Below are 14,554 nucleotides of genomic sequence, written 5' to 3' on the forward strand. Positions count from 1 at the left end.
ACTACAGTACCTGTTCAGCACCTCGGACAGCGGCGCTGCAGGATGGGTTGGCTCTCATAGGGGGTCAGGTGCAGGTTGTAAGGTTTTAAAAACCATGGTTTACAGTAAGTTAATCCTCCTCCACTCAAAAATGTGTAATTACATCCCACATATGTAATAATTTCCTGCAAATGTAATAGTTATTACATTTGCGGAAAATTGTGTGTTACATTTGTAGTAGGCAGCTGCTATTACGTTTGTGGGAAATTTATTACATTTGCGGGATTATTACATTCAAAGCTGCAGATTTGTATTACGTTTGTGGTTTATTACGTTTGTGGGCTGTTATTACGTTTGCGGGTGTAACAGGATGAGTACAAGTTTAACCAGATTATTGTGGACATTTCTGTACTTCAGCTCAAATATAATTTCACATAAGTAGTATGATCTTTACTTTTAGAGTCCCCCCAAAAGAATTTGAAATGTGCCATCTTCAGAGAGAAAGCAAACATTTTTTTCATCATTTCTCAGTTTCTGTTTGACAGAGTGGAAGGCATCTCCAGGGCTACCATCATCGATCTGGATGCTCATCAGGTAAGCCGGTACCATTACCTCTCTGTGTGTCAATGTTCATTGTTGCTTAAAAGCTGACACTGATGACAAGATAACCCCCCCTTTACAACTACACCAATCAATGAGGCTCCCTGTGGGCCAAATTGGCCCTTACTGTCATATTCAGTGGAGTGGATCTAAAAAGAAATCTACTGGCAAACAGCTGAGTGTACACCAGTTTTGGATAACATCTGACTGCCACTGGGATATCTGCAGTAATGTCAGCAACTTGCATGTTTGGGCTTGTTCACACTGTGATATGTTTGTTTTAAGAATAGTTCAGACACACACATCACATTCTGTGCTTTTATGACAAAAAACATTTAACAATTCAAACTTTTAATTTTATGATATTTCACTGTCAGCTACTCATAAGTTGATTGTGTGATCCAACTTCTTTCTCATCTATTGTCAAGGTTTTATTATTTTGTTATTTCTAACTTTATAAATTTGCCTCAGTGCTAGCGATAGCTGTAGGCATCATGTGTTCAGGTTGTTCCTCTGTCCCATTCTCAGTAACTCCTACAGGGCCATCTTAAGATTTGGCACAAACATCTTTATAGACTCAACAATGAACTGATAAGATTTTGGTGGTCAAAGGTCAAGGTTGCTGTGACTTTGTCTCATTCTTGTGAATACAATATCTCAAGAACACCTTGAGAGTATTTCTTCAAATTTGACACAAACTTCGACTTGGACACAAAGAGAAACTGGTTAGATTTTGGTGGTCAAAAGTCAAGATCACTGTTACCTTATAAATGTCTCATTTTCATGAACATGATATCTCAAGAACACTTTAAGGGAATTTCCTCAAACTTGGTGGTTAAAGGTTAAGATCACTGTGACCTCATCCATAGCACTCTTGTGAACGCGATATATCAAGAACACCTTCGGGGAATTTCTTTAAACGTGGCACAAACATTTACTTGGACTCAATGATGAACTGATTAGAATTTGATGGTCAAAGATCAAGGTCACACTGACCTTGCATCTGTCTCATTTTATTAATGTAATATGTCAAGAATTCCACAAATTTGGCACAAAGGTCCACTTGGACTCACAAATGAACTGATTAGAATTTGGTGGTTGAAGTTCAAAGGTCAAAATCACTGTGACCTTACAAAACATGTTTTTGGCCATAACTCAGGAATTCAAACTCTATAACAAAATTGTACACAAATGTCTAATAGGATAAAATGGTAAAGTGATGACATTTATAAAGATCAGCATCACTGTGACATCAAAATTTTCTGCATTTTTTTTCTTTTTTTCTGGCCACTGCTCTTCATGTCTCAGGACCAGAAAGAGAGACAGTTGGTGACGCTAATCTTGACTGTCCACCCTGAAAGTGTGCTAATGACATAGAGTTTCTGTGCTCCTGGGAGGGAGATCCATGTTTTCACAGACATGGATGTAAACTGTAACTGCAACTTGACGAGTTCACAGAGGCATCCAACCACAAAGTGCTAGTTTTAGTTATCTAAGTTTCTTTTTTGAGTTCTTCATACCTATGAACTTTCGTTTAATTTTACTTTGCTATATTGTGAATTAGGTCTCTACTTCAATATATTTGCGAGTTCAAATAGAGGTTGAACAAATAAATGAATTTGGAACTTTTTAAAAACAGTGCCATATTGGAGCTGCAGGACCACTTTTGCTCTGTCTTTTTTTAATATGACCTGTAGATTCATTACTTTGTGTTCCGGGACTTATAGTTGGACACAGTCTTACCTGACTAATCTACAACAGGAAACTGCCATCAGTTTCTTTGGATCTTTGTACTTACCAGGGGGAACTGCCCATTGGTCCGACATTCCATTGTTCCGACCATATTAAACCCATTGTTCGGAAGTCCTGTTGTTCTGAAATCATCATGATGCCCTGTGGTTAAGGTCTGGTTTAGGCACAAAAACCACTTGGTTAGGGTTAGGAAAAGATCATGGTGTGGGTTAAAATGAAAAAGAAAGTGGCAAACACATAAGCCGTGAGCCTGCTTCGCCTCAAGCCTCTCCCAGCTGACCCAGAGCCGGTCGCGGCACACCATCAAAGTAGAAATACGCTCGCCGGGAGCCGTTCAGCACCGCGGACAGTTGGACTAATGGGATGTCGGACCAATGGGCTGTCGGACCAATGACATGGACCCTTACCAGGGCCCTGTTTCCCAGAGCCGTTGTGAACATTTTTACTTTTGCGGTGGTGTGTCTGTGTCACTCTGCAGTTACGCCTCCAAAACACTAGTCAGCGGCAGAGGTTTCTGTGAAGTGCTGTTAAGTTTAGTTGATTCAAAACACACCCAAAACACACATTAAACATGGCTTAATAGAGACAATTTGAAAAACAAGTACACAAATCAGCTTCACTACAACATGTAGCATTCACAGACAAACACTGTTAATTGGGACACATTTTCCCCACAAATACAATATGCTAACATTATTAGCACAAGCCTATGGCATTTTACATTGTATAACTTAGCCTAGCGGCCGGCAATCTTTCCCTCTTCTCATGTAAAGCCAGGGACAACAGCAGCATTTAACAAAGGTAATGGCACACAATTTGGCTCCATTACAACTCACAAGGCTCACTGACAAAACAACTGTCTTATATTAAACACGTTTTCAAACAAATACAACATGCTAACGTTATTAGCACAAGCCTATGGCATTTTACATTGTATTGATTAGCCTAGCAGCCGGCGATCTTTCCCTCTTCTCATATGAAACCTGGATAAATCCCGAAGTATAAGTCCCTGAAGGATAAATCACACCCAAGAATTAAAATGCTATTTTACGCGTCGATTCAACGCAGAACTATAAATTACATGTTAAGAAGGGCGGTCTGAACCACTTGTAAGCTGTCCCTTAGTGATGCGCTCTGTTCATCCTGTCATAGTTTTAGCTTTATTAGGCCAAAATTATGCTTTTTAAATGGACAGTTGCAGTAAACTTCACATCTAGACTCCTTGCACAAATTACATCATTAGTGTAAAATTAACTTCATGAAAAATAATAATGAGTATTGAATATTATGAATGTATAGGTTTATTTATTTTTTCATTCATTCATTCACTCACATTTATTTAACGGAGCTAACTAACTGAGGATATGTTTTTTCTTACAAGGCTACAGGCTGTACCCTACACTTTAAGTAAAAAAATCTGTAGAATTACGGATAATGTCCTGGCAGAAAATTACCAGTACATTTTCCGTTAAGTTTAAGGACACTTCCTTCAACCCTATAATGGAAAATTCCGAAGATTTACAGTATATCCTCTGTACCATTCACGGACACTTCTGTTACTCCTAAAATGGAAAATTCCGTAGATTTACAGTATATTCTCTGTAACATTCACAGACACTTCTGTTACTCCCAAAATGGAAAATTCCGTAGATTTAGAGTATATTCTCTGTACCACGTACAGACACTTCTGTTAATAATAAAACAGAAAATTCTGTCAAATTAAAGTATTTGTTGAACATTTCTTCACCACTGAAAATTGTAATAATCAAATCTGCACCATGGGCAGTTTCTTCGAAGCTGGAATGTAAAATGTTGTATAGCCACTAAGTAACCTACATTTTCTTCCACTCTAAAACAATGATTGGTATCCATCACCAGACCAGTGCAATGTTCTAAAGTGATGAATAAATCTTTCTGCAGCTAATACAGCAACATGGCCAAACAAATCCACCACAATATAAGCAAACTGAGCATGTTTATTTTTTCTTGAACAACTTTTTTCCTTTTGTAAACATCATTGCATAAAAGTGCATTCATGGAGATTTTCCTCATGTAAACATTTTCTTAAAAGTCAAGTCAAGTCATTGCTTTTAACAATTAAAATGCCTAAAATACTGAAATGACAACAATTCCTTAAATGATGTGCAGGTAGGGATGCACGATAATACCAGCACATCATCTGTATTAGCCGATAAAGGCTTTAAAATTAAATATTGGTATCAGCCCAAAATGAGCAATTCTGCTGATATGGCAGGTCGAGATGACGCTTTCATTATGTGCAGCATAATTAAAATCATTAAATATAAAAACTGTCAGCAGTAGGTTTCTTATTTTGCTAAGTGAATGTGTGCATTTTGAATAGCACTGTATTTTATGTTTGCATCTGCCAGTGGGCCATCACACTAAGGAAAGGCAGTCTTGATGTCTGCACTGCACATCGTCCAGAATGAGTTGAAAAATATTAGTATATCGGCAAAATCCAATATCCTTGCTTTATATAAGGGTTTTTTTTGTTTTTGCTTTAAACAGCAACAAACAGAATAAAACATGACAAAATAAAACATTGAAATGAAGATGCATTCAGTAATGAGCATTGTACCTGTGAAATGGTGTGTGACAGCAAAGGTAGTCACAATAAATTTGTAAATAGAGCTGCAACAATTAATCTATGTAATTAACCACCAACCATTTTGATGATCTATAAATTGCTTTGAATATTTTTTTAAGGAAAAATAAAAGTCAAAATTCTCTGATTCAGCTTCTAAGATGTATTTTCTAGTTTCTTTACTCCTCTATGACAGTTCATTGAATATCTTTGGGTTGTGGACAAAGCAAGACATTGGAGGGCATTATTATAGGCTTTGGGAAACACTAAATTAAATTTTTCGGACATTTCATAGACCAAAAACAACTAATTTATAAATCGAGAAAATAATCAACATTAATCCACAATGAAAATAACCATTAGTTGCAGCCCTAATTTTAATCCTTGAAACAAGTGAAACTTTCAAGATTTGAATCCATTTTCAAGCCTTACAGCCTCCAGTTTTATTTTTTGTCTCCATGTTCTGTCGGACAACTTCCATTTTGAGCTTTGAAAAGAAGCTCAAATTCTCCATGGATTTTCAAAGTTGTTCAGTTCATAAAGGAACTTCAGCAGTCTTGGAGGAATGTGTTGCTGTTTCGTTCCCTTCTTCTCAGCCTTTCACCCTCGTTCAGGGTTTATTCCCAGGAGAACTCTTAAGAAAAATGTAAAAGTGTATTTTAGCTACATCAGTAATGAAATGAATGAAACTGAACCACAGAGTAACACACAGACCATGTTCAGATGCAGGGGCGGACTGGGACTAAAAAACAGCCTTGGACTTTGACTCGGCCCAGCCCACAACAACCGGTGCGTGGAAACTCATCAGCCCCAGACACGGGTGTCAAAATACTTAAATCTTAACACATGATGGCGAACATTTCTGTTAACTTTCGACATTTAGAGGCTTCACTCTCTAATTGCCTTTGTTTTTTTTCCCTCACCTTCTCAGCCCCACCCTTTTCTTTCCATTTTTTTGGATTAATACCAGTATCCATATTGTTCTCTTTCACGCTGTCTCTCCCATCTGCACCTGCTGCACACGGCTGCTCAATTTGCGTGACGTATGTGCTTCCTTCTTCAATTTGATTGGCGGCCGGCCGGCTCATAGATATATATGGGCCGGCTGGCATCCAATTTAAAGGCTGCCACCTAGTGGACTGGACGTGGAACAGTAGATTATCAGGTAGAAAAAGGGGGGGTGGGGGGTGGGGGGGGCGGTGGGGTTAGCAGTGATGACTGCGTGGCGGCTGCCAGCTGTCCTGGAGTACCGTGATTCTCCAGAACCTCCAGATGGCCAGTCTGCCCCTGTTCAGATGGAAAAATCCCCATATACTCCCAGACACTTAGAGTATATTTGAGTATTTTTCCATTACAGTATTGAATTTACTCAAAAGATTTGAACGGTCTCTCCACCAATTTGACAGCCAGCAAGGAACTTTAATTGTTTGTGTTGCAAAACAGGCAGGTACGGAAAGCTTCTTGCCTAGTAAATTGTTCAAATTCACAATTATGTAAACAACTGGATTTGCCTATTCATATCAATGTGTAATGCATAAACAACTATAGTCTGAAACTGCTACAAAAAGAGTGTGTACCAGTATTCAAAAAAATGGTAGAGGTAAAATGATGAAAATAGTCTAAATATATCACTGTAAGAAATTTCCTGTAAAATATACAGTAAATTACTGGCAGCTGTGTTCCCTGGCAGTTACTGTAATTTTTACAGCCCCCTTACTGTAATTACAATTCACAGACATTTACTGGAATAAACAAATACACTTCTTTACTGTATTTTTTTAAGTTTACAGTAAATTACTGGCAGTTACTGTAATTTTTACAGCCCCCTTACTGTAATGTAGAATCACGAGCAATACAGTACTTTTTTCAGAACAAAGACAAAGACAATATATCAATACAATAACTTTATTAAGCATACGCAATTTTAACAAAAGCCCTTCATGGGGGAACAAAGGTATTTTAACAAAAGGGAGTGACAAAAAGGAACAAACATTTTTAACCCTCATGGAGGCAACTACAACATGACTCTCTAGCACTCTGTTGAACATGACTAACAGTTTAAAATTACACAAAAGGGGCACTGTCACTCTAGGTTAACTTAAGGTTATTTGGATTGAATGCTTAAACTATGTGTGTAGACTTTGTATAATCAGAGAGAGAGAGAGAGAGAGAGAGAGAACAAAGGAGTGCTGTTTGGGTAACCACCTCCACTACCTCCCCGCTACAGCCCTGCTCACCCAACCACCTCCACTACCTCCCCTCTACAGCCCTGCTCACCCAACCACCTCCACTACATCCCTGCTACAGCCCTGCTCACCCAACCACCTCCACTACCTCCCCTCTACAGCCCTGCTCACCCAACCACCTCCACTACCTCTCCATACAGCCCTGCTCACCAAACCACCTCCACTACCTCCCTGCTACCTGCCTGCAGATGGATGGCCCAGCCATGAGGGCGAACTCATCCTTTAACTTGAACAGGCGACCCTCCGGTTCCCAACCCAAGTCCCTATGGACTGAGCTACTGCCACCCCCAATGCCGCGCATGTGTAATTACAAGGACTTTCCCTTGGCCAATCCTATGGTAGAAGGGCATGTCCTCTTTAGAACTGGAGTAGGATACATAATAACGCATCAGTGTGTGATGTACGTGTGCAGGGCTGTGCTGCCCATAGGGCAGGTTCGGCAAATGCTATAGGCGCCAGCATGCCAGAGGGCGCCAGGGAGTGAGGTGTTTTTTTTTGTTTTTTGTTTTTTTTTTCATTCTATTCGAAAAATTAGACAAGAATACACTACAAAACAACATCAGTATAAAAAAATATATAAAATAAATAATATTTCAAATTTAAATTTCTGCCTGCTTGGCATCCTTCTGCCTCTCTGGCAGGCAGCATCAATTTCGCCATGGTCCCTAACCGCGCCCCCCTCCCCCCGCTACCTGCCCTCTTCTGTAATGTCATGTTGCTGAGTGACAAATTGACAGTCAGGTGCCATCGTCATGAAGAGGCAAAAGCTCTCTGGGGCGCAGTACAAAAACAAAGAAAAGAAGAGGAGGAGAAACGTGAACGAGACCGAGGTAATGATGTGATGTGATGAACACTTCATTTAAAATGGTAGAAACACAACGTAAGTTACAGTTACTGAAGCACTTGCAAGCTAACGTCAGCTCATTAGCCACTAGTGGTTAGCGGTTAGGCTACTACTACATAACGTCAGTGTTACTGCGACTTCATTAGCCACTTGATTTAGGAATACTTTCAGCATTTAGCTAGAGTTAATGTCAGTTAATGTTGCTCCCATCTTAGAGAAAGTTGGAAAGAAAGACTCAAGGTGTTTGGGGGAATGAATACCACCACATGTCCATCCATGCTTACCATCCAACGTCCCTTGCTCAGAGATTCACCTGAAACGAAATACCACAAGTAAGATTTAAACAGCATAATTTCAAACTTGAAGCTGCGTTAAGCAGACTTGCTAAGGGGCAAAAATACACTCGCCACTGCTCCGCCTCTCCCTCTTATTAGCTCCTCCCATGAATGCTACAATGTATACATACTGAGAATGATCAGTTGAGGAGTCTGGGGTAGGGTGAGGGTTCTCTCCACATCAGCAGCTGTTGCAGAGACCTGTCAAGCACAACCAGTGAAAACAAGATATGAAATCCTAAGCATACTGTAAAATTACTGATGAAAGTTTTCAGTTTTATCAATGCATCAGTTTTAATGTGTAAACATATGTTTTTGTATGGTTTGCTTTGTAACCAGGGCACCATTGAAAATAAGACATCTCAATGGGTTCCCCTGGAAAAATAAAGGTTAAATAAGAAAATTAAATATTTCTCAGTGGAAAGATGGATTGACCCAACTTACATCTGCTTGAAGGATAAGTCCATCCTTCTCCTTGAAGTGTGCAAGTATCAGCTGTGTTACACAGGAGGCAATTTCAGCATCTTCACCCTTGGAAAGAACAGCCTGAACCTCCTTATTTGTAGGTTTGCTCCTGAAGAATGCAATTATTGCCTTTCCACACTCTTCCATAGAGAGCTCTAGCATCCTCAAAACATTTTTGTCAGTTAGTAGCTGAAAATGAACTTCTGAACAAAAAGGTAGGGCCATTTATTTATTATCTCCTCGATGGTAGGTGCTGGTGATGTGTTGATCATACAGCGCTGGAGGCAATACGAGCTCTTGTAGAAGCGAAAATCGGTGCCTGGAAGTGGGCCAGATGGCACCCGACCTCGTCTCCTACTTCTCCTGCAGATCGTCCTCTGATGTTGATTTAGTACCTTAGGTTCAGTTGGCAAACACTTAGAGAATCACTCGAATCAAGTAGAATCAGGTGCAATCGAGTTTAATGTGTTCACAAGTAACAACACATACAACTCATTGAGTCAGGCTCCGGAGCACAACTGAAGTTTTGCTCTCTGCGTTCTCTCTTTTATGCTTCCCACTTAAACCCAAACCTATTGGTGGCAGATCCTTTTCTTTTTAGCTTTTTCCCATCTGGTCCAAATCTATTGGTAGTAGGCCCCTTGGGCCCTTGCCCAAACATGACCTAGGCCTGGAAATCCCCAAATTCTCCCACCATTAGATCTGAGCCTGGTTTCACTTGGTTTCACTTTATTTTTTATAAAATATATAAAATTTGGGGACTTTCTCTATACAGTCCCCTATGCGTTCATGCAATGTGAACTTAAAATGTGTGTCATGCAATATAAACATTAAAGAGTGTGTGTGTGTTATTATTAAACTATACATGGTTATTTAAACAATACATGGTGTGGTGTATGTGTGCTCTTCAATGTGAATGCATAACCCTGTGTTATGAATACATAAACTTGTATAACCTTATTTTATCACACATAGATGCATAACAAACAGTTTTATAGGAACTGGTAACATAAAACATGGTTATATGAGTTAATACGTCCGCTGACTTGGCAGTCATTTAAACTGGTAGTAGGTGCCGTGTCTCTCAGTGTTAGTAGGCATTAGGGTTGCTACGGGTTACCTGCACAGCTGTGGGCGTAGGTGGTGATCAGTCACATGCAGGTTAGATAGGGGAGTCACAGTTGATCGGTGTTACGAAATGAGAATCAGGGGAGGCCACACAGTTTTTCAACCGTGTCTGTGTGTGTGTCAAGTGAATGGGTTTTCGTTATAATCGTAGTATTTTTGTCCTTTTGCATGAGCTTGTTTTAAGTCTTTTTTACACTTGGCTTTAGGTGTTTTTAACGTTTTTGTAAGTCAATAAAGTGTTCAAAGCGTACCATGGAGGACCTCGTGTTTGCGCACTAACATGAGTTAAAAATGGCTTTTGATTGCCAATACACTCAGCTTAAGCTTATACTTTGTAGACATTGTGATTTCCCAAAACTAAATAATAGACCAGTAACTTTTCCGGAGGAAACCCTGTGACATTGACACGTTAAATAATTTTCATACATACTGCCTTGGTTTGATTCTAACCCATACAATATGGTTGTCAAATATTGTATCTGCTCCTGAAATTAATAAATTATGCACAGCTAAGATTAACTGATATGATATGGAGTACCTATTGACATCAGTGTGTAATAAGCCTGGAGGCCATAGCTAACAAGCTGCAGTCAGCAAAGACCCTTGTAAACTTCTATATATAGATATATTTACACTACTATTAATTCAGCTTTCAGCATGATCTTGATCATGATAGAAATTAAATTGCATCATGCCATCTCGCTGTTCTGCAATAAATTGTTAAGCAAAAAAATATCCATTGATCAAAGGAATTGTTGGACTGTATGTTTATCTATATTATCTATATATATTTAATATCAGTAAATCATTGCATACATAAGTAATCATCTTAAATATTTAGGTTAATACAATTTAGATCTGCCCTCTAAAAAGTGTGTGTATAGTGCACTGAATGAGTGTTTGGTGTGAAGATGTTTACCGCTTGTCATAAGAAAACACTTGTAAGGTCCTCTTCACACCTAACACTCATTCAGTGCGCTATACACACACTTTTACAGGGCAGATCTAAATTATATTAGGCATCTTTGTATGTATGAAAATTATTTAACGTGTCAATATCACAGGGTTTCCCCTGGAAAAGTTGCTGGACTGTGTGGTATTTATTCAGTTTTGGGAAATCACAATGTCTACAAAGTATAAGCTATAAGTACAAGTATAAGCTGCTACTAGCTTAAATGACCGTCAAGTCAGCAGACGTATTAACTCCATTACTCAATGTCCATGAAAAAAATATTTTTTTCCAGCAGATATCTTAGTTACAACATGATTGAGCTAGCAAAGCAGTTTTGTGTTGCTATGTGTGGTATTTATTCAGTTTTGGGAAATTACGATGTTTAGAAAGCACAATCTCAGGGAGTGCCATGATCTGTGATGCGTCCATATATCAAATGTGCACACCGCCCCCTACCGTATTAGATGGGTGGCACGGTCAGCACAGAGCTGAAGAAGAGGGGCTACTGACGTCACTCTCCTGCGCTGCTCAGATTGCCAAATCATTTTCGAATTATGGTCAGTATTTTGCAGGGCAGACCACGAAAATGAAATAGCAATGTCTTCTTTGTTTTCTTCTTGATTATGGCATAAAATGTGCAGTCTTGAAGAAGAAAATGCAAATGCAAATAGGTTGATTGATTATTAATTTTATTTATGAGTGAAATAATGCAGCCACATTTTTAAAATGAAAAAGCATTTCTGTAAATGCATTTTAATTTTCAAATTTTACATTTCAAATTGAATTTTGGTATCTATTTGCTGGGGCATATTTTGAAAATTAAATCTCAAATGACTTTTTCTTTTTCATTTTAATTAAGTAAAAGAACAAGCAGTCTTGAAGAAGAAAATTAAAATGCAAATAGGATGATTGATGATTAATTTTATTTATCAGTCAAATAATGCAGCCACATTCTTAAAATGAAAAAGCATTTCTGTAAATGCATTTTAATTTTCAAATTTTACATTTCATATTGAATTTTGGTATCTATTTGCTGGGGCATATTTTGAAAATTAAATCTCAAATGACTTTTTCTTTTTCATTTTAATTAAGTAAAAGAATGAGCAGTCTTGAAGAAGAAAATTAAAATGCAAATAGGATGATTGATGATTAATTTTATATATGAGTCAAATAATGCAGCCACATTCTTAAAATGAAAAAGCATTTCTGCAAATACATTTTAATTTAAATATTAGTCACAATTCGCTTCCACAGTAACGACAGTTTGACACCAGTCTATCACCGGCCAAGCAGGAGACTTCAAACATCAAACGCCTGGGCAGGGATCGGTACCGAGACCCGGTATTAAACAACCCAAGGCAAGTTTAATTAACACCGTAGTAAGCTCCGCCATTATCGGAGTTACTTTGTAAAGTTTCGGTTTCATCATCATTCTGCAGCCTCTCTCCTGCTCTCTGCATGTGACCCCTCACTGCGCGCGCACACACAGACACACAAACTCAACAGCAGAGAGGCCGTGGTGCAGATGAAGGGAATGTAACTTCAAGATGACTCTAGTAAACGACAAGTACGCTTGTTACTGTTAGTAAGTGCAATAAAACCTCTGCCAGCCAAGCTAGTACTTTATCAATACTTGTGATGAGCATGTAGAAAGCCATATTTCAATCTGCTCTGTCCACAGTCTGTCATTCACCGCTATTATGATTTATGATCGCGGTCGACACAAGCACATCGCGCTCGCAAGGCTAACAGCAAAGTGTTAAAGACAAACTAAAATGAAAGCTGTCTGTATGTAGGCTAACACTTTATCTGAAGATGTACCTGAGGCAGCCGACCTGCAGACAGTGAGTGTCCTCAGTAGAGGTGGGACAGAGAACAGGATGAATGACTGATACTGATGTTTGTCTTCATGCTGAGATAACGTGACTTTCTTCACTCAGTATTGTGATGTCAAGAGGAATATTTATATTCCAGTAAGATATAATACTGACTTTGTTGTTGTAAACACGACTGTTGCTGCCATGGACTGTATAAAACTATATCCTGTGTAACTGACCTATAAGGAAACCATCAGGAGGTGAGGTGTGTGCATGTGTGTGTGTGGAGGAGAGGAGAGAGGAAGATGCTGGTAGAGAGATAGTGTGTGTGTTGTTAGATACTGTTAATGTCACTTATTATGCTTCTGTGTGTTGATAGCTCTCTTTTATTCTGTTTCTGCATCATGTTGAGGAGGGCCATGCCTGTATATATAAATATATATATGTATGCAAAAAAAAAAGTGGATCGGTTGTTCGCTGCTAAAAATGTGGTCCATCGACATGATCTGGTTTTGAAATGTGGCCCAGTTGAAATAGTAATTGAACAGCCCTGCTGTAGTTTGTTTGTTAGCTATCTAACAACACATCAAAAATAATTGTAAGCCAGTCTTGTTCAGTGAATCAGTTTATCATGTACACTCCAAAAATATTTAGGCCTAATATTTAAGATTGTTTGCTTATATTTCAAAAGGCTGTCGCTTGAAAGTGGTGACAGATAAAGGCATACTGTAAATGACAAAACTATTCATCATGATCCAGACTTTGTGATGGGAGTAAATTAACTCATCTAATTTGCATGTTGTGGCGTCACTAGGTGGCGGCCATATTGGATTTCATAAATCTCAGTAAAACAGCATTTTGAACATATTTACACAGTAGATTTCTTTTGTTTTGTGTTGTTTTGTCATCTCATCCTCAAAATAAAGGAACAGGAATCTGATGGGAGTAAATTAACTCATCTAATTTGCATATTGTGACATCACTTCTACATACCTACAGCTCCAGAAAGCATTCAAACATCAAAACGTTCAGCTCTGTAAGGATTTTCTGATGTTTGTGGCAATATGTTTGATATTTCTAAATAATTAACAATGACGACATAAGCTGGAGGCCGAAACGGGTGCGAGTGCGAGGTCCCAACCAACGCTGCTTGCAGCTTTAATTTTAACTAGTGCTGTCTCAGTGCTATGATGCACTCTAAATCCTGACTGGAATTCTTCAAATAAACTGTTATCATGGAGAAAATCACACAGCTGGTCTGTGACTACTTTCTCAAGGATCTTTGAAAGAAAGGGAGGATTAGATATTGGTCTATAGTTGGTAGTTGGTACATAGCCTGTTAATAAAGATATATTGATCATGTCTAATAAGTGAATGTTAATGAAAGGTAAGACTTCCTTAAGTAGCCTAGTTGGGATGGGAGAGATATGTCTGAGACATGTTGATGATTTAGATGAAGAAATCACTGCGGTCAATTGTTGAGGAGAAATCGGGGAGAAGCAATCTAAATATGTATTAGGTCTTACAGCTGTGTTTGAGGGTAGATGGGTACTATCTGAGGACAGGAGGTCATGAATTTTGCCTCTAATAGTTAGAATTTTGTCATTAAAAAAAGCTCATAAAATCATTACTTCAAAGGGCTAAAGGAATACAAGGCTCAATAGAGCTGTGACTCTCAGTTAGCTTGGCTACAGTGCTGAAAAGAAACCTGGGGTTGTTCTTATTTTCTTCTGTTAAAGCCCCTACAAGGAACTTTCATTTTGAGTTGATTTTGGCGACCATGTGGACAAAAACGGTAGTGTTTTGCTGGAATGAAGCCTACATTTCCCAT

General features: G+C 38.6%; 1 protein-coding gene and 1 long non-coding RNA gene across 2 annotated transcripts in view; one reads left to right on the plus strand and one right to left on the minus strand.

Moving 5' to 3' along the window:
* The window catches only part of LOC125886100 (uncharacterized), a 233,265-nt gene that overhangs the window by 164,206 nt on the left and 54,505 nt on the right, over positions 1–14,554 (minus strand). The gene's annotated exons all lie outside the window — the stretch shown is intronic.
* Positions 1–14,554, plus strand: part of hdac11 (histone deacetylase 11) — a 184,627-nt gene that overhangs the window by 128,531 nt on the left and 41,542 nt on the right. Inside the window, exon 8 of the mRNA XM_049571583.1 lies at positions 511–573. Within this exon, the coding sequence (XP_049427540.1) occupies positions 511–573 (63 nt within the window). The remainder of the gene's footprint in view (positions 1–510; positions 574–14,554) is intronic.

This window comes from Epinephelus fuscoguttatus, linkage group LG1 (genome assembly GCF_011397635.1).
Source record: "Epinephelus fuscoguttatus linkage group LG1, E.fuscoguttatus.final_Chr_v1".
In the NCBI taxonomy this organism is placed as follows: domain Eukaryota; kingdom Metazoa; phylum Chordata; class Actinopteri; order Perciformes; family Serranidae; genus Epinephelus; species Epinephelus fuscoguttatus.